At 53.4% G+C, this 19,823-nt stretch overlaps 2 protein-coding genes across 2 annotated transcripts; one reads left to right on the forward strand and one right to left on the reverse strand.

The window, feature by feature from the left end:
* Positions 1–430: 430 nt before the first annotated feature.
* On the reverse strand, positions 431–12,081 carry ZFP91 (ZFP91 zinc finger protein, atypical E3 ubiquitin ligase; the record flags this gene model as incomplete). Its single annotated transcript, XM_079537360.1, has 11 exons — positions 431–1,009; positions 1,349–1,448; positions 1,952–2,066; positions 2,325–2,403; positions 2,878–2,928; positions 4,733–4,855; positions 5,336–5,425; positions 5,838–5,874; positions 6,126–6,341; positions 11,532–11,557; positions 11,717–12,081. 11 exons carry the CDS (start codon positions 12,079–12,081, stop codon positions 499–501), a joined length of 1,713 nt encoding a protein of 570 aa, XP_079393486.1. The 3' UTR covers positions 431–498.
* Positions 12,082–14,735: 2,654 nt separating this feature from the next.
* On the forward strand, positions 14,736–17,537 carry LPXN (leupaxin; the record flags this gene model as incomplete). Its single annotated transcript, XM_079536961.1, is given in 10 exon segments — positions 14,736–14,787; positions 14,790–14,831; positions 14,964–15,112; positions 15,222–15,277; positions 15,575–15,680; positions 15,752–15,907; positions 15,975–16,148; positions 16,214–16,295; positions 16,404–16,552; positions 17,271–17,537. Coding segments are annotated over 10 exon segments (1,233 nt in total).
* Between the last annotated feature and the right edge of the window lie 2,286 nt (positions 17,538–19,823).

A 19,823-nucleotide genomic window follows, 5' to 3' on the forward strand; every position in this document is an offset into this window, starting at 1 on the left:
CGCCGAGGGGGCCTAAAGTGCCGAGCCAAACTCCCAGCCCCGGGATGAAGAGTGAGGCTGCGAGGACTAGAGTTGCAGAAATGCATAGAAGTGGGACCACGGGGCAAAAAGGGAGTCCTAAGAAACTTGTCCAGAGCACACCAAATGCTTCCTAGCTTGCAAACAGGGCCAGGTCAAAGAGCCAGAAAGGCATCTACTTCGGGGTAGAGCCAAGGGTTTCAGCCTTCCCCCTCCCTCGGAGAAATCTGTCACTCAGTCCGACTCGCTCTGGTAATGGCAGCGCGCGCCCCTTTTCTGCAAAGGAGCTGTGGGAGACAGAAGTGGTTGGGAGAAAGAGGATGTGCTGTGATCCACGCTGAGGGGAGCAGACCCTTCGGTTACTTACTAGTATTTTAAGTTTTGTTTAACTTTTCTCTCTTTCAATGCGTCTCCATTTTTTTTTTTTTTTCCTTTTAAATAGAGTCCAAACAGTCCCAGCACCCACGTGCTCCCCACCCACTAGGGTCCAGTGGAGTCTGAATCTTCGATGAGCACCTCCGTGGTGGCTCCCAGGATCTCTGTGTTCATCACCAGCCCTTCAGGGTTGGCGCTGCTGCCGCTGCCTACAAAGAGCTTGCCGTCAGCCACCAGGCTCACACGCTCCGCCCCGCCGCAGTACGTCTTCGGCATCCCATCGGGGTTCAGCAGCAGGCAATCGGTTGGGGCAGTGCTGCCCAGGGGGTCAGGAAGAAGAGGGAGGCCTTGGCCATCGGTGGGCGGCGCGATGGCCTCGGGGTTAGTGCCCAGAATGTCAGTGCTGGTGATCAGGGCACCCGCGTTGGCCGCCAGTGCTTCAGCAATAAGCACTTCTGGGTGGCTTTTGGCTTTGTGGGCCACGACACTGTCCTTCTTCTCAAATTTCTTGCCGCAAATGTTGCAGGAGAACTGGTAGAAGGAGTCCGCATCGTGTTTCTTCATGTGCCAGTTGAGGGAAGCTTTCTGCCGGCATGTGAATCCACAGATCTCACACCTGGGGAAGGGAGAAGGGGAGGTCACAACACAGCAACATCGGCACACGTCTGTGGAAACTGCTGGAGTAACGAGGCAGCCCAGGAAAAGAATGGGCTCTGATCAACGCGGGCTGTCACCGTAGTGCCAGCTCTTCCTGTTATATCACTCATGCTCCTCAGATCTCTGCCGAGGCACTGCCTCGAGGACCAAGCAGCACTTCAAACGCTCCCACAGAGGTGCGTTTCAAGAGGGCCAGGACTGCACGAGTAGGTTCCAGCCCTGACTTCAGAGCTGCCCCTGAGCTCGGTGTGCATGTATCTAGGGGTCGCTCAAAGGAGGAGAGCAAAAAGGTACTCACTGCAAGGGCTTCTCGCCTGTATGGATCATTCGGTGCACCGCCAAGTTATGAGAGCTCTTAAACGCCCGGGCACAGTACTCACAGATGTAGTCCCTTTGATCTGAAAAGCAACACCAGCCAGAGCATTACTCTCCTGCAGACCTGCTCCCTCTCCCTGCTCTCATGTGCTGCAGGTAAAGCCGCCCACAAAGCAGCAGAAGCAGAAATGCTGGGAGGCCTGCAGACACAGCAAAGGAAGTGGCATCCCACAGGACACCACAGTAGCTTGATCTGGAGAGCTAAGGCGTGACAGAAGAGTCTTAATCCATTCTGACCAATACTGAAGGAGTGGTAAATTAGGATAAAGCTTGGCTTGTTTGATTGTTGGCAATACTTGCAACGATACTTGCCAGTGGGTGAATTAGGAACTCTATAGCCCATTTCTGTCATTCCCTTAGAAGATGGTAACACAGAAGGGAATATTACCCTGCCATTGCTGCACATCCCTACCGTCTGCCTCACCTTCACTCCCACCTCAAGCCGTGGGCATTTTTCTTTTTGCCCCCCTGCACTGTTCACCAACCCAGCAAGAAGCCAAGATCCTTCTCCTCCTCCTCCCCATACCTGTGTGGTGCTTGGCATGCCGCAGGAGCTGCTTCTGCAGTCGGAAGAGCCGACCACAGGAGGGATGGGGACACACATACTTTTTCTTCAGCAAGTGTTGGTACTTGATGTGATGCTGAGAAAGAAAAGCGAAAGGTTGTAAGCTCTCTTTTTGATCGGCTAAGGAGGAGGCTGAGGCACACTGATCCCAGGTGGCCCCTTGGCAGGGCATCAAACTCCAGTCGCTAACAAGACACCCTTACATGCGGAGGAGAAAGCCCAATGAATGTAGACATCCAGTAACAGGACAGACACAGAGACATGTGGCCTGATGCAAACTGCCATTCCCTGCCCTCACACAGATAGCATTCAAGAAGTAGAAAATCCCAAATACCTGCAGGTAACGCGGGTGGGCCAGGACTGTGCCACAGCCTTCCATCTCACAGCGGACGTACTGTATTGGAGGCTTCTTCCTAGGAGGTCAGTAAGAAAATGAGCAGTGATCAGCTGACACATCTGAGGGGAGGACAGCAGCCAGATGAGTGAATGTGAGCGCAGCTCAGTAATGTGAGAGCAAGGGATTATTGCTCCAGTATTCCCAATGAGCTGTGCTGACAGACTTTGGCCAAGAGCCCCCTCTGCTTCTAGCAAGACATGGGGGCTCACACAAGGACTAAGAAAACCCCAGAGGATGCCAGGCTCCCCAAAACCCCTGCACACCGCCATGGCAGGAATCAAGCCAGATGGGGAAAAACAGCTGGGAAGAAAGCAAACCCAACATCCATAGGGAAAAAGAGGAATGAAAGCAGGGGAGCCAACATATGTCACTATTTCCTTCTTTTCTTTAAGGCTGATTTTTGTATTGTGTGAGAGAGGTGCCTTTTGAAACAATTGACAGCTCTGTGCATGACACAAAGGAACTGAACTGAGTAGAGGGGACCACTTACCTTCTCTTGGGCAATCTTGGGCTCTTGTCATCTTTTCTTCTCCGTCCTCTCCTATAGCATATAACAGAGTTACAGACAAAATTGTAGGAGGCTTCTTCACACTGGCACTAGGCAGAGGTTTTCAGCTGAGTGCCATAATACTACAGAACTCCTCTACAGTTTTGGGCTGAAAAGTAACATTGCACCCAGCAACTCAAAATCAACCACCACCCACTGTGGATCAAAATGCCTGAAGAGTTTCAAAGGAAAGCCTGCGCAATAGATGGGCAGGTTTCCCTCAAGCAGACATCACACGCTTCACATTTTTCTTTTACATCTGTCAATGTCCACGTTATTTGCAGCCCTTGATTACATTCAGGCCTTTCCAAGCCGCACATGAGCACACAAGATTCTGCTCTCCTAAGTTCCTGCTGTAGACAGTTAGCGAGTTATTGCCTCATTAACTGCAAGCCCAAGAAAAATCAATCAAGAATAAGTTTGATGCAGATTCAAAGGAAGGCAATGTTCTCAAGAAATAAGTGCTTTGTGTGGTTTGCTCTCACAAGACCTCCCATTTCCTAATGCATTTTTAATAAACATATAATTTTGCCAACACAGTCCAGAACTGATGGTGCCCTCTATTTCCTCTGCTCTGTTGGGTAACATTTCATGCCATGTGAAAAACATCAGCCTGCGTGGCTAGGAAGGAGGGCACTGATGACCTAGCAGCTATTTTTCAGCCCTCTGAACTAACTAGAGCAGCTTGCACACCTGTCAAGACAAATCTATGCCCTGATCAGACCTGTGTTTACATGTACAATATATCTTCCCAAGCAACACCTCTGCCCAGAAGGTTGCGCCTGCTTGATCACACTGCTGCTCCAAGACACTTAGTGCAGATTGATTAATTCTTTTCTAGCCCATACTGAGACATTTTACTGATGGTGAGACCATGCTAGTAAACAAGCTGAGCAGGCACTCGGCATTCAAGCCAAGCCTTCAGGAGCAGCACAGGTTTTCTTACATGTAAAAAAAAGTGTCTGATCCAAACAACACAACCACAAGCCTCAGAAAGCCTCACGTGGCATTAAAAAAAAAAACAAAAACAACAAAATCTTCGCAAAAATACTTCTCTCCAATGTCAATCAGCCTTGCTGCAGCTTAGAAGCAGCATGAGAAATTGAAACAAAAGTGTGCAAAGCCCCACGCCGCTGCCAGCAGAGGGAGCTCCTTTTGTTCCCAATTCTCATAGAGGAGATCAAGTGCAAAAGCTGTTTTTTTTCCTCTATCCCAAACAATGGCTTTGACCCAAACGCATAAATGCAGCACTGAAGCACGCCCAGGTAGGTATTCTGAGGCTCCACTCCAAGCACCAGTGATGACCAGGCAGCTTCAGTCGGTTCTCTCTGTTTCTCCAAAAGGAGGGATAACACAGCTGGTTTTCCTGAGCTCTGGTGCATTAATCCCCAGTGTACCAAGAGGAGGTTTCCCACATGACATGTATGAAGTACTCTACCTCTGGGCACACACTGGAAGAGCTCTGGCCTTCCCAGACTAGCTTTCTAACACACTTCAGACTGCTGAGTTTTAAAATCTCTACAGTATTTCACACAGTGTGGCCGTATCCAGGCAGGCTGACAAAGCCCCAGCATGGAAAAACACTGCCTCAACTAAATGAAAACATCACTTCTTACTTTCCCTTGCCAATCATGAGCAGGCCACTAGGAAACAGTGCTTCAGTCAGAGCAAGAGGCTCTGCCCTATTATCTTTCAGGCCCAGAGGGGAAAAACAACAACAACAACACTGTTGTATGCTAGCAAGAATGCAACATACACTGTACATGCTGGTACATATAACTGCAGAATTTTTACTCACTTCCTTGGTGGTTCTTCATCTTCCCGAAACTCACTCTCTTCTTTTACCTCTACTTTAATCTCCTTCTGTTTCTCTTTTTCTTCTTTTCCCTTGCCAGCTTTTCTCCTTTGCTTTGGAGCTTCCCTACAAAGACACAAACACAATGTATTACTCCAATATTAATTGGTATCTATTTAAAGATACCTTCATGCCTCTGTCTTCCTCTGAGCCTCTACACCTCTGGCTTGCTGTAACTGGTTCTCCACCATATTAGCACCAAGGGCTGTCTCTCCTTCCACACTCTTTAAAAAGCACTGTCCACTCCTTACAAACAGGCAAAACCTGGATAGGAGTTCATGTTTTAATCAAATCCCGCTTCTAAGCAGAAGTGGGATGGAGGTCTAAGGATGCACCTGACTGTCAACAGGGCTCTAAAAGCTTCAGACCACCTGAGAAAAAACGTTCCCAAGAGGTGAGGGAGATAGGGAACACACTGAACTCAGTGGGAGCTACTCCATGTCAGCAACTAGCATGGTTTCTCCGGGTCACATTAAGCTAGTTCAACTAAGAGATCACAGTTATGTTTTTAATCTAAAGACACAATAAGTAGGTAATCTATTATACTTTTCGAGATGGGGCTTGTAGGTTTCATCTCTTGGATCATCTTTGAAAGGAACTTCTTCCTCACTGGCAAGGATCTCCTCCTCATCATCACTGCCAGGAGAAAAGGAGAACAGAGGAGTTAAGCAGAGACAACTGAAGCACTACTGCAAGAATATATATGCAATTTCCCATAGAATGGGAAAGACACGCAGCAATTTTCATCCCTTGTTTGCACTAAGGAGCACAGGTAGGCAGAGCAGCATCCTGTTGAGAACAGCTACAGCACCCGCTGCACAGGGAACAAAGCTTCCAAAGCTCCACACTGACCAAACCCAATTCTCCAGTATCTCCTGACACCTGCAGCCCATCAGCAATCCAAGCTGAAAATGTGAAGGGCCAGGACTGCACGAGAACACAGCTGCCACCCCTCCACAGACCGTGCCACAAGCATTTGAATAACTGTTCATATGTTGCTTTCTTGACACTAAACGCAAAGAACTGTCGCAAAAATAAAGTTTCCTACCTGATTCCAGCTGGAGACTGATGCTCTTCTGTGACCTCTGAAAGGAAAAGTCACCATTAGGTTTCAACCTGCGTTCGCTGCAGTGAGCTCATCTGTCTCAAGATACCTCCGCCGACATTCAGCGCCAGGAGTGCTGGTGGCAGAAGGCACTCGTGACAAAGCAGCACCACGCCTGGAGCAGCCACAGTCAGCGCACAGCTCACCGAGCTGCACCCACACGCAGCTCCCTTCACAGGTTCCCACCAGCTGCCCATCTTCAGGCGCCTCACACCACCGCTTCCCACATACCGTATTCCAGCTGGTCGGCGTTCGGTTCCGACTTGCAGACGAGCTGCAGGGAGCCAGTCTTGGACCTGGAGGCACGCGAGTTCTCGGCTTCACGCTGGCGGGCGGCAGTGGCCGACCTGCTGCTGCGCCAGCTCCTGCTGGGCCGGGCTGTGCTGACTGGAGAGCCCTGGCTGAGGGCAGGGGAAACCTCCTCCTCCTCCTTCTCTTCTTTGGGATCTGAAACACCATTGAAATCTCACTGTTAATCAACGAGCAGTTTCAGAATCTCCCCATAGTTAAGGTCTCGTTTGGAGAAACCCCTACGCACACGCTTAATCTGAAGTGTACGTTTGGTAACAATCCTGAGGAACCTCAGCTGGATGCTTCTGGTCTCACGCTGGAGCGAAAAGCATCACAAGCGCCGTCAGGTCTGCCTGCTCATTTATTGCTTCTACAGGTGGTTTCTCTTTGGCTGATGGCTCACCTCCAAATACATTTTGGCAGGACAACAGAACCAACTAAAATGTGCATGCGAGCAAGTTCATCTCTTTAAAAATTAAAATTCCAAGTACAGTTCACCTGATCTCACTTCCTGGTGGTTGCTGGAACACCGGGCCTTAACACACTCAAATGCTTTTTGACATTTCACCAACAACGTGCTAAAGGAATCCATCCTGAGGAGCCAGCCAGGCTCTGTGCTCCAGCTCTCTCCAGCTCTGCCACTGCGTTAGCACACTGGCACAGGGCCTGAGCCAGGCTCAGCTCTGAGACACTCCTCTCACTGACATCCATTTGCATGGCTGTGTGGCCTTCCCCAGAGGGCAGCCAGGCACGGGGAGAGGGGCTGGATGCCAAGCCGTGTTGCTGTGCTTCCCCAGAGGGCTTCTGGACGTGAGCTCCACGCTGAACCCACACTCAGCAGGGAACAGAGGCCCCCTGATGTCCCCTGCCCAATCAGCTCTTCTCTCATTTACTACCAAATCTTTGTGATAGCACTTCTGGTAAGCTGCTTGTTTGGGGCCCCTCTCCAGGCCCTCATTAACAGAGGTGGAGCGACCAACCTTTGACTGAAAAAATATGATTGGAATACAGAATATAAAGCCTCAAAACAGCAACTAAGTCTGATGCTTTATATACACAAAGCCACCTTCATCACAAAACATGAACTATGCCTTCTCTCTGCCTTCCTGGTTGCGTGGACCTCAGCACCAACTACACTTACTTTATGCTTTTAATCCTAATTCTGAACATCCTTAGTTTTCTGAACACCAGATCAAATTCAGAGACACGTGGAAACCATTCTCTAGCATTCTTGCCATAGAGCACCACTATTCTACACACACACTGCTGCCCTCGAAAGACATTTACTCCCTAGGCAGATCAGGAATTTGGCTGATTTCTTGGTAAGAGCTCATATTTTCTACATTATATATAGAGTTGAAGCAGACCTCTATCAGAACACGATGCTACAAAGTACACCACAGACACAGCTCACCCAGCAGTTTTGCTCCACTTCTCTGAAGGTGTGAACGAGCCTTTTCCTGTGACACTTTCACCCCCACTTCAGCACCGTCTAGCAGATTTGCTGCTTTTTTATACACACTGTGAATACTTCTGTGCCTCTGAGAAAACGCAGTAAGAGGTGCTCCCTTCACTGATTACACCTTACAGTAATTAACATTCCTCCTCGGACACCACACTTAACCTGGTGAAATCCCTCTCCTCCTACCAATGCACCTTTGCAGAAAGCCACATGCTCCTCAGTTAACAGGTTTTGGCTAATTAGAGCAAGAAGCAAGATAAATGGAACACATGTTGCTATTACAGATAATCAGGCTCTGTTCTTTCAACCAAAAAGGTTGCTGCTCTAATCTCTCCAGACTGAAACAGAGGGAGAAGTTTAAATGAAAAGGCTGCTGTTGACTCTGCGTTTGATGTGCATAAACTTGTTAACACCATCAGCTCTGGCTAACAGCAGCTTCTGCAGTAGGTCCCTGCCCTCCCAATAAGGCACCTGGAAAATGGATTGTACACCAGCATCCTGTTATTTCCTTGCAAGTGGCAACAGCAGTGACGGACACCAGGTCACAAGAACTGCAAATCCAGAGGACAAATAAGAGCATGAGGTGATGGATATCAAAGCACCTCTGGTGAGAAACAAAAAACGCAGGGAGCACTGCTTCTCAGATCAGCTGTCACAAAGCAAATGATGGGCCTCCCTTCTGGCAGCAACTCCAGATTAAGACCCAGCACTGCTGTCACTTTCCCAAATTCCATTTCACAGGACAGTGGGCATCAGAAGCTGTGACCTGGCCAAGCTGCTGTGCCAAGGAATGCTCCTGCGCTCACTCCCTGCAACTCCCCAGTACCGATGCTATCTATCTACCTCCTTCAGTAGTCTCTGCAAAAATCAGCTGCAGGAACTGGGTGGGCGCCAGCATCTTACAGAAAATCATTCGAGAGATATGGGGAAAATCCTCTTCTTAAAGTCCTACCAGTCCTTCTCATCTAATCTTGGGAGTTTTTTCCTACCTTGAACTCCCCTTAAACAGTAACTCTGTGACAAGCAGCTGTATTCTGAGGTGCTTTCACCATTCTGCTGATCCTCCCCAACTGCCTTTCAACTAACAGCATCTAGGGTGCAAAACACACAGATTAGCAACGGACCTTAATTTAGCAGGCATCAACCATCCTTCCATGATATGATCTCTTAAGAAAACATTAGACAGTGACAGAAGGGAAAGCTGAGAGGCAATGAGATGCAGAGATGGAGCTCTGCTGTAGTGGTTTGGAGAAGCAAATGAAAACACTGTGGGGAGGAGCTTACGCCAAGAACATCTATCCTCACTCAACACGCTGGCCATCACAGCCCATGGCACTCTTGGGAATAAGCACAGCCTCTTGCACACTCAGTAATTACATCCCTAGGGCACAACACACAGGGATATCCAATCAAAGAAAGCATCTCTATCTCAGAACCTGTATCAGTTTGTTTGATGTGTAACAGCACTGTCACAAACAAAAGGTATAAATCCCAAAGTCCCGCAGACAAACTTGTCCTTACCCTAAATCATAAATCAGAATGCTCACACCTTCAGGTGCCTTGCTTCTGTGTCACTCCCTGAGAACCCACAGCGTTTTCTTTATAGGAGGCTTCTGCGAGAACAGAGCACCTGCTGCATCCAGCAATATAAGAAATGAAGCAGTAAGCACCATAAGCATGTCTGTGACTGACACAGAGGTGACAAGGGCTGGAGCAGTAAACACACATCCCACAGCCAACAACTGAAGAAAAACAAAGTCCCGGGCACGTACCAAACACTCGCTGTCAAGAGCAGAAAGTCCAAACAAACTGCACTCCCTTAACACCCACCAACAGCTCTTTCCTCGGAGAGCTTCCAGCCGCCTCCTGAGGACTCGATGACACGGTGGCCACGCTGCTCCCTGCATGGGGAGAGACAAGCGGGTGGCCACAGCCATGGAAGGCTCATCTTTCTCTGATACTCCACCACAGCATCTCAGAAGTGGGTTCCATCACCTGCTGCCATGGCTCAAAGAACCACAGGAAGTGCTCAGCTCACAGTTTGGTAATAGAAGGGCATGGAGTTCATTCATAAAATACATATTCCGATAATTCAAGTTGTTCAGGCCAAACAGAATTGAGAATTATTTCCACAAGAGCACACGTGTCACAGAGCACCCAATGTGGCATACACTGCACAACTATACAAGTCCATTTTTAAGCTGAGATTAAATGTACTCCTTCTAAAAGTAATATCTCTATAGAAACACATTAGGGAAATATTGCAATTGCGTGACTAAGCAGCCAGGAAACACAACTGCTGTGGCTGGCAGCACAGCTGCTCTCATGCATACGGGCATGGCAACAACCACGCACTGTGGCACACCACAGCATTGACTTTACCCTCCTGCAATCTCCCCATCAGACCCACAGAGATGGACCTTTGGAAACAACACACAGCACTTCACCTGCCAGAATCCAGAGGCTCCTCACTGCCAGAAGCCTTGCCATGCAGGGAGAACTGCTGTCTGCTCGTACCTCATTGGGCTCCTTCACACATTTTATGCTGAAGGCGAAAAGAGGGGACCAGGGTAGAGCTCCCCTCCTGCACACACATGACCTGTCTGCAAGGAATGCACCTTCACCACTCCGTTTTCATGCCTTTCCAGAGAAGGACACAAAAGAAATGTAATAAATCCTTCTTCCGCTCTCACATCCAAGGTCAGTTAGGACTCCTGGAGCCTCAGCTTTAAGAAGGTACTCCATCAGAGAGACAGCAAACCTGTGAAATGTGTCCCTTCCAAGAACATCCCAAGAACTGGGGTAAGAACGGGACTACCCCATTTTGTATGCTTTGGTGTATTCAAAACACTGGGAAGAACCATCAAAATATGTTGTTAGCACTTCCCTGCACACACCAAGTGGCAGTGCCATGACACTGTTATATGTCACAGCAACTTTTTTTCACCCAGAAGGATGAAGAGGATGAAGTTTTTACTGCATGAAAGGATGAGCAGAGCATCATGAGCAGTAAACACACATGGGCTCTGTGCTCAGCACACTTTAGTTAGTTCTGCAAAACCATGCCTTGTCAGCTAGAATTGTGACAGATTCCACCCAAGAGGAATAAAGTTGTAATGCTGTAAGATTTATAGAACTATAAGGGCAGACTTCAAATTCTAAGTACAAACTGCAAACAAGAACTGAAAAGCTCCAGTAGGAAAAGTGAACCCATTCTCACAGCAACACAACATTCCTTGTTTTTTCTTCCTGTTATAATTCTCCTGTGCCAGATCATGTGGAGGGACAGATATTCTGCCACTGATCATGCTGCTGCCAAGACCTGCTTCACAGCAGTCATTAAGACACTGTTATCTCTCCCTCCAAAATCTCAACAAGTTGCACTTGATGATCCTTACGGGTCGCCTCCAGCTCAGAATATTCAACAATTCTATGATCCCTGGGGAAGCAGCAAGGCACAAGATTCACCACTGCTACACACCGCAAGGCCAGAGAAGGTAAGTATCTGCATACCACCTGCACACATCTAGCACGTGTCCCTGCACACCTACACCTCTACTCTGAACAGCCCAGTGCAGATGTGAGCCCAGGCGACCCAGCAGCTGCTCAGGGGCTGGCAGACCGCAGCGCAGCAGGCTGCACTTCTGCTAGCAGAGGGATACCCTAGTGGTTATTTGGGAGAACAAAGTTTTTGCAAGTTGGACGCACGTGAGCAGCACAGGAAGCTTACGGCAGTTCCACAGCTCTGAGAGAAACCTTGGAAAGGAACTGCATGTCCCCACACACCGGGGCTTTCTCCTAAAGGAAGCTCCAGCAGACATGTGGCTGCCTGCATGGGAGAGCCCTGCTTTTAGCACAGCACACAGGACACACCGGGCTCTTACCTTTGCCAGCAGCTTTATCCGTGCACCTGGGGAAAACAAAAGTAGGGCGTAAGAGCCAGCTCCCAACGCTCCGTGCTGCACCTGCGGGACCACCCCAGGCACAGCCCCGGAACGCAGCCGCCCCACCGCGCCCCCGAACCGGAGCGGGGCCGCCCGGGGCATAGGACGGGGAAGGCCGCACTCACCCGGCACGGGGCGCTCCCTTCCTGGCGGCGGGCGGCGCCTCGGCGGCGGGCTGCTCCGCGGCGGCGGGTCGGGCCCCGGGGCTGCTCCGCCGGCGCCGGGGATACTCGGCCTTACGGCGGCGGGAGGCGGCGGCTCCCCCCGCGGCCCGGCTCCGCTCCCGGCCGCCCCTCAGCACCCGGCCGCCGCCGCCGCCACTCTCCTCCCCCTGCTCGGCGGCAGCTGCAGACGGGCGACGGCGTCCCGACGGCGGCGCGGGTTTCTCAGCCGCGGGCGGCGGACCCTGGGCGGGCTGTTGCTGCGGCTGTTGCTGCGGCTGCTCCTGCTGCTGCTCGGCGCCCGCCGGCTGCTCGGCGCCCGCCGGCATCGGGACGGCGAGCGGACGGGCAGCGTCTCCGCGCCGCTCCCGCCCGCCCCGCAAACCTCACGCCGCCCCACTCCGGGCTCTCACCCAATCACAGCCCGGCCTCCGCGTTCACGCGGGGCCGCCCAGCGCCCCGCCCCCTCCCGGCACCCACCAATCCGCAAGGCCCAAGCGAGAACTCCCCGCCCCGCGGCTCCGCCTCCCGCGGCCCTCCCGCCTTTCTCCGCCGCTCGCGCGCTGCCCAGCCAATAGACGCTCTGTTTGCGGCAGGGCCCGCCCCCACTCTGCCGCGCGGCCAATCGGCGTGCGGCTCCCCGCGCAGGCGCGGCCGCACTCTCTCTCCCGCCTCCACCTTCCCTCCCCCCCCTCCGGCCTGCCCCGCCGTGCCGCCCGCCCGAGCGCGGCCCCTCCGGCTCCCGCTCTGCCGTCCCGTCGCCCGGCCCGCCCGGCCGCCCGCCCGGCCCGGCTGCCGTCGCCCGGTCCTCGGCCCTCGCCGGGCTTCCTACCGCCGCCGCTGCCCGCTCCCCTCCGGCTGCCCCCGAGTCCCCTCGCCCGGCGGGCGGGACCGGGCAGGGGGAACCGTTCTCTCGCCCCTCGCCCCGCGCGGCCGCTCCCTGCAGACGGGATGCGGCGCCGCTCGCGGGCGCGGTGGGGCCCGGTGGCGAGCCCTGGTCGGGGGCTGTCGCTTCTCCTTTAAGAAAAAAAAAAACGCCCCGTCGGGCGGCGGGTGAAAGTCGGTGACAAAATGGCGGCCGGCGCAAGGGGGGCGGGGCCAGCGCGATGAGCTCCGCCCACTTCCGTCGGGTCTCCGCGCATGCGCTCGGCCTGCCGGGAATTGTAGTCCAGCTGGGCGCTGGCGCGGCCAGGCCGGAAGTGGGCGCGGGGCACGCTGGGGGCTGCGGGCTGTCCGCCGCGCCTGCCTGCGGGGGTGTGTCGAACCGTCCTGCCTAAAGCAGGCCTGGGTTGGCCTTTGGCGTTTAATTCCGGTCTGTCAGTCGACAGAGGGGCTGTGAGAGTGCTCAGTAACCTGTTGTTCTGTGGAGAACCACAGCCTGATTCCTTCTGGCAAGACCCCAAGCTGTGGGGAGGAGGTGCCTGTCCTGATGCCAGAGCTTCTCTGGGTTAATTGCTCCTTTGTAGGCAGGGCATGAGATTGCTTAATACTCATCAAAATGGCTTGGTTAAAGCACTGTGAACATACAGTTCAGCTCAGGACGGCTCAGCCATCTGCATCCACCGAGCCTGAGTTTTATAACATTACAGCTTCAGGTGCTTCATTGCAATAGAGGCCGTATCTGCACTGTGGGGACAGTCAAATCACTGAGATGCCTACAAATAACCCAAGACCTTCTGCAGACAGGAAGGTTCTTTTCTTTCAAAAAGGGAAGTGTCTGACAGCCACGCTGCTTCTGAACCACAGTAAGAGTGTAACCACCCACACTCCTCTTGCCTTTGGGTGGCTCTTGTAATGCTTGTCCTGAAACAAGCTGCGGAGCCTGGGGTTTGGCTCCCGTGCAGCTTTTCCTGAGACAGCACCCTGCTGAATGTCCTTGCTGTGGGACGGTAACAAAAGAGCTGTCACCAGCGTGGAGAATGTCAGTAACTAAATGAACCTTGGTGTGCTAGCTTGGTACAAAAGGGCTTAATTCAGCACCGGTGGCTGAGCTGGTTACAAATGGTTGCTGGTTCCAAATGCTGGGGCTGAAATGGAGGAGGTGGCAGCAGAGATGTGATGCCAGCGAATGTGGGAGGGAGATCAAAGAGATCCCCATGGCATGGGAGGGATGGCAGAATGAGGCTGTAGCAGGACGAGATGTGTTACTGCAGGAGAAGTAGCAGGGAGCCATGGGCTCTGCCAGAATGGCGAGTATCATTTGCTCCCATAGCTTTGCAGCAGCCTTGGAACCATCCAAAGGGGGCTAGCAAGGATGCAGTGTGGGTGCCCTCTCCATGAAGGCACAGATGTGCTGGGGGGATGCAGGGGTGCCTGCTGCACATGCGGATGCCATCTCTGCCGTGTAGTGCTGGTGGATCCCAGCAGACGACCAAAAGGAAGCCAGGTTCCTTGTCAAGTCAGGAGCCCCTTTGTCAGCCACTGCTCACTTTGTTTCCTTTCTGGCCCCAGCCTTCATCACTTGTTACTTGTTGCATGTGATGCGCAACCCACAAAGGAAGAAGCCCAGCGATGAACCCTAGCGTCAGGGGTGGAGGCAAGGCTGGGAGCGGAACTGAGCACTGGTGCAGCCCAGCCTGCTGCTCGCACTGCCCTGCAGAGGCAGGATGGAAGATTTGGGTAAGTTGGGTCGCTCTGGTGCTGGGGAAGGCTGAGCTGGCCCCGTGGCCAAGCTCGCTGCTGGGTCCTGTCCTGGTGGGCTGGAGAGCTTCATCTTTCTTGCATTGCTGGGGCAGGTGGGGATGGCACAAAGGGGACGGCAGCAGGGCTGCTCCTCCATCTCGGGGGACAGATGGGCGGTTGAACTTTGCCAAAAATGGAGACTGCTCAAAGGCAGGAAGCAGGCTTCAGTGACGGTGCAATCCTGTCTGTGCACAGTGGGGCCCAACAGCCTGCTGAGAAAGGCAGCACCATGAACAGGGGTGCCCTGGCCCCAGGCAGGGAGACGGGGCCCAGGGTGCAGCTGCCAAGGGTGCCTGTCACCATGTCCTGTCGTGACAGTGGCAAGCTGAAAGTAGAAAGAGAAAGGGCTTTATCCATATGGATATCCCACCACTCTGGGGCACAGGAAGCACCAAGGGTGAACTTTCCTGTGCCAGGGTTGTGCTTGAAAAAACTACAGGGTGATAGATGTCCCTTTGTAAGCTAGAAGCAGCTTACGCCTGGGGCACAGAGAGGGGCAACGGATTCCTATTTGCATCTCTCCATGCAGATGCGTTGCTCGCAGAGCTGGAGCAGAGCTCCAAGCCGGCCGCAACGAGCTACATGTTGCTGACCCCCAGCAGCAGGCAGCAGGACGCACCTCCAGGCAAGCCCCCAGCTCCTAGCAACCAGAAGCCACTTACATCAGCAGTCCCAAAGGTAATGCCTGGAGCCTGGGAAGGCCCTGCTCAGCCCACGAAAAGGGTGGGAGTGCTGGGTGAGTGCTGAAAGGTGCTGGAGGCTCAGCCACAGGGATTTGTCCTTTCAGGTGCCACTGCCACCTCGGTCTCAGCCTTCAGGCAAAAGTTTGGAATCTGTGTACAGGTAAAATACAGCCATGAGATGGCAGAGCCATTGGGGTTACCCCTTCCTTAGTTCAGACACACTCACCTGGCTTCCTCAATGTCTCCACAAAAACCAAGTCCTTCTGTGAGCCGGGGTGAGGGGGTCACATCCTGCTGTGCCTGCTGCCAGGGTAAGGGGTGGGCTTCCAGTATGTCCCCTACCATGGCTCATGGGGACAGAGCACCTTTTTTGGGGTGAAGGGAAGATGCTCTGTCCCACATGCTCCTCAGTCTTAGGGGTGAAACTGCAGTACCTATTGTTCTCTGCTGTGCCCAGCAGCCCCATGCCGACCCCACAAGCACTGCCTGCTTCGCCAGAACCCACAGCGGCCGCCCGGCAGCTGGATGAGCTCCTGGCTGACCTGGGCCAGATGCAAAGCAAGGTGAGCGGCATCCTGGGGCAGGCAGCACGGGGTAGACTGAAGCCCATCCCTCACCTACCCCATCTCAGCAGCTGGCAGCGGTGGGGCAAGGAGCCGGAGCGCCGGCAGCCCCTGAACACTCGCTGGACCACATGCTGGGTGGCCTGACGCGGGACCTGCAGGAGCTGGGCATCACCGCTGCTCCTGCCGCTGCCTGTGCCGCCTGCCACAAGCCCATCGCCGGCAAGGTGAGCCATGGGGTGGAGCGTGGGGCTCACAGCAGCCCCAGGTCCCTCACTCATCTCTATCGTGCAGATGTTCACGGCCCTAGGTGAAACCTGGCACCCCGAGCACTTCACCTGTGCCTGTTGTGGGCAGGAGCTGGGCGGGCGGCCCTTCTTTGAGCGTGGGGGGCAGGCGTACTGCGAGGAGGACTACCACCAGGCCTTCTCCCCACGCTGCGCCTACTGCGCTGGACCCATCCGCGAGGTAAGCACCACCCTGCCCACCTCTGCGCCCCGGTACCCAGCGCCTCACCTCTCCTGTGCCCACAGAAAGTCCTCACCGCCATGGACCAGACCTGGCACCCTGAGCACTTCTTCTGTGCCCACTGCGGGAAGGTGTTTGGAGATGACGGTTTGTATCCAGGGGACATCCCCCTGCTCCCCACCCCATCACCCCGCCTGGCACCTGCATCTCTCCATCTCAGTCCTTCTTTAGTCCATCCCACTGCCTTCTTCGCAGGGTTCCATGAGCGTGGTGGGAAACCCTACTGCTTCCAGGACTTTGTGGTCCTCTTTGCCCCCAAGTGCCAGGGCTGTGAGCGGCCGCTGACGGACAACTACCTGTCGGCCCTGCAGGGCGTCTGGCATCCTGAGTGCTTCGTATGTGCGGTGAGTGGGCAGCAGGACAGAGGGATGCAGGGCAGGCACATCCTCAAAGCCATGCCAGCCTTCTCCCTTTAACTACTTGGCTGAGAGATGGCTGAACGCAAGTCAGCAGCGTGCCCAGGTGGCCGTCAGGATTCTGGCTTGTATCAGCGACAGCGCAGCCAGCAGGAGCAGGGAGCTGATCCTCACCCTGTTTACTCGGCTCTGGTGGGGCTGCACCTCCAGTGCTATGGTCAGTTTGGGGCCCCTTACCAGAAGGACATTGAGGACACAGAGCATGTTCAGAGAAGGACAGTGAAGCTGTGAGGGGTCTGGAGCACAGCTCTGATGGGGCATGGCTGAGGGAGCTGTGGTGGTTCAGTCTGGAAGAGGCTCAGGGGAGACTTTATTGCTCTCTACATCGACCTGAAGAGAGGTAGTGAGGAGAGAGGGGTTGGCCTCTTTTCTCAGGTAACATTGAAAGGATGAGGGGGAATAGCCTGAAGTTGCACCAGGGAAGGCTCAAGCTGGCTATTAGGAAAAATTTATTCTCAGAAAGTGGTGATGCAGTGGCACAGGCAGCCCAGAGAGGTGATGGAGTCGCCATCGCTAGAAATGTTCAGGAAGCATGTAGATATGGCACTGAGGGACATGCCTGAGTATGCATAGTGGCAATGAGGCGGCAGTAGGACTAGGCGATTTTAGAGGTCTTTACCAACCTTAAAGGCTCTCTCCCCCACAGGACTGCTTGAGCAGCTTCACCAACGGCTCCTTCTTCGAACTGGAGGGCCGGCCCTACTGCGAGCTGCACTTCCACCAGCGGCAGGGCAGCGTGTGCCATGGCTGCGGGCACCCCATCACCGGCCGCTGCATCACAGCCGCCGGGCGCAAGTACCACCCCGAGCACTTCATCTGCGCCTACTGCCTGAGCCAGCTGCACAAAGGCACCTTCCGTGAGCACGGGGACAAGATGTACTGCCAGGCCTGCCACGACAAGCTCTTCCTTTGAGCTCCGAGTTCTGTGCTTCTAGGAGCTGCTGCTTTGCTTGGCTTCCCTGTCATCAGCACCAAGAGCATTGCCCCTGGGGAGCCAAAGATCCCTAGGATTGTACCCCTCTCAGCATCCCCAGCGCTGCCCCAGCTGAAGCAAGCACTGCCTCTTGTCCCACCCCTCCACAACCACAGCATTGTTCCTTTCGTACGCGACAGTCCTGGCCTTACACCCACAAAACCCCAGCTTTCACTTGAGCAGGCTTCCCTCAGCCACTTCTCTTACCGTGTTGGTGCCAGTTTAAAAAAAATTGTTTAAGAAGAAATTTCTATTTCTCAAGTTGTGCAAATAAATATAAGCCAACTACGTGCTAGACTGTGTAGAGCTGAAATCCAGGAAGAGGCACAGCAGGAGAAAGCTGTACTCTGGGGCTACGCAGTGCTTCAGCTCCTCCCATTACTGTCTTTCAGCAGACACCAACCGCAGTGGCTGATGTCCAGCTGAGTAGGACAGCCCGAGCTGTAAAGAAAGGCTGTAAAGAAAGGTGGCAGCCTCACATCCAACACATACCAACAGAAGGACACACTTTAAAAACTTTATTTATATAAAAAAATCATTTTGTTTGAAAAGCGTTACAAGAGTGTGCACAGGAATCAGACAAGGAACAGTGGGGTGCTCCTGCCCCCTCCACCCTCACCCTGCAGCCAGCTCCCCTGCCCTGCACAGGAGAGGAGGGAAGGGGGAAGCTTGGTTTTGTGGGTTTTTTTTTTGTTTCTTTTTTTTTTTTGGTTCATCTGGAATTAAAAAATTAAAAGGAATTAGTGTTTTACATATTTAAAGGAAAAAGAGAAGTTAGACCCCCAGAACAAAACCAAACGGAGCTGAGGTGTGGCTGGAGCTGGAAGAGCGAGGCACAAGTGTGCGTACTGGGGAGGGCTCCATCTCCAGTTTGCAGCCTTGCAAAGAGGCTTCCAGTTGCACAGTGAGCCTAAGCCTCCCCCTATTCACCCAGAATATCACAGCACCAAACACACCCCCACCACCACAGAGATGCTCCCAGGACAGCCTGGGCTCCCCAGGACAGGAGAGAGGGGAGAGCCCTGCTCCCTATTCAGCAGTGGCAGCCAAAGGCAGCAGGGCTGCGATCCTCCCTGCTGGGCTTCCAGCTCAGCCCCACCAGCAGCCTGGAACACCGCTTCCCCTAGCGAAGCCAAACAGTACAATTCAAAGAGCTATTTCACAGTGGCAAAAGAAAGGCACATGTCAAGAGAAGTCTGAGGGAGCACTGCCACAGGCAGCTGATGTATGGGGGTGGCTGGGATCCAGGCCCTACCTGCTGTGCATGCCCTCGCAGACCCACCGCTACTTCAGCCAGTTCCCAAAGAAATCCGGCCCCGAAAGCCCTGCTGCTACTCCTCCTACCCTACTCCTTCCCCAGGGAAAGATCACCCCCAGGACAGAGGCCTGCCCCACATGCACCACACAGACCCTTCCCCTACATAAGGATCCCTCCTCTTTTCAATTGCCCCATCCAGACCCCTGTTCCCCGCAGCAGGATCCAGAGCCAGGCCAAACAGTCAAAGCTAGGATAGATCCCTCTTCCCACACCCCCAAAGCCTCATCTAGAGCAAAGCAAGAAGAGTTATTGCTGCTTCTCCTTTCCACCAACACCCCCGTGATTCTAGCCTCCTTCGCATCCCAGTCCTGCTGCTGCCAGGGAGGGATGCTCTTATCCCTGCAGCCTCAGCACAAGAGTGATCCCACACACAGAAAAATATCCTATAGGCAACAAAGGAAGGTGGCAAGTAAGGTCTTGGTTGCTGTCCCCACAGTAGACTCCAAGCAGAAGGAAGGTGAGGCAGAGAAGGCAGTTCCTGGTCAAGGCAGAGGTCTGGAATTGTTTTGCAGCATCCTTGCCGGTTGGCGCAGGCAGTCAGGCAGAAGGGCCTCCTCTCTGAAGGAAGGGAAGTGGTGGAGGACAGGGAGGAAGAGTTATTGATAGTTGTCCCAGAACAGGGAGATGCAGCCACCGAGAGGAGGCAGAGCAGCCTGGGCTGCCTCCTGTGGGACCAGGCCCAGTCATTTGGCTGGCTAGTTGGCACAAACAGTCCAGCAAAAAAAAAAAAAAAAAAAAAAGTTGAAAAAAATTCGGTCCATTCCACCACGAAGAGTTATATATATTTATATATATAAAATATATTATCAACCAAACTGAGCGGAGGCAGGGGTAGCAGCTAGATCTTCTGCTGTGGAGAGAGAGGGGAGAAACGTTAGCACATCCGGAGCAGGAACAATCAGTGAAGG

The sequence above is a fragment of the Tetrao urogallus genome (genome assembly GCF_951394365.1).
Source record: "Tetrao urogallus genome assembly, chromosome: 6".
Lineage (NCBI taxonomy): Eukaryota > Metazoa > Chordata > Aves > Galliformes > Phasianidae > Tetrao > Tetrao urogallus.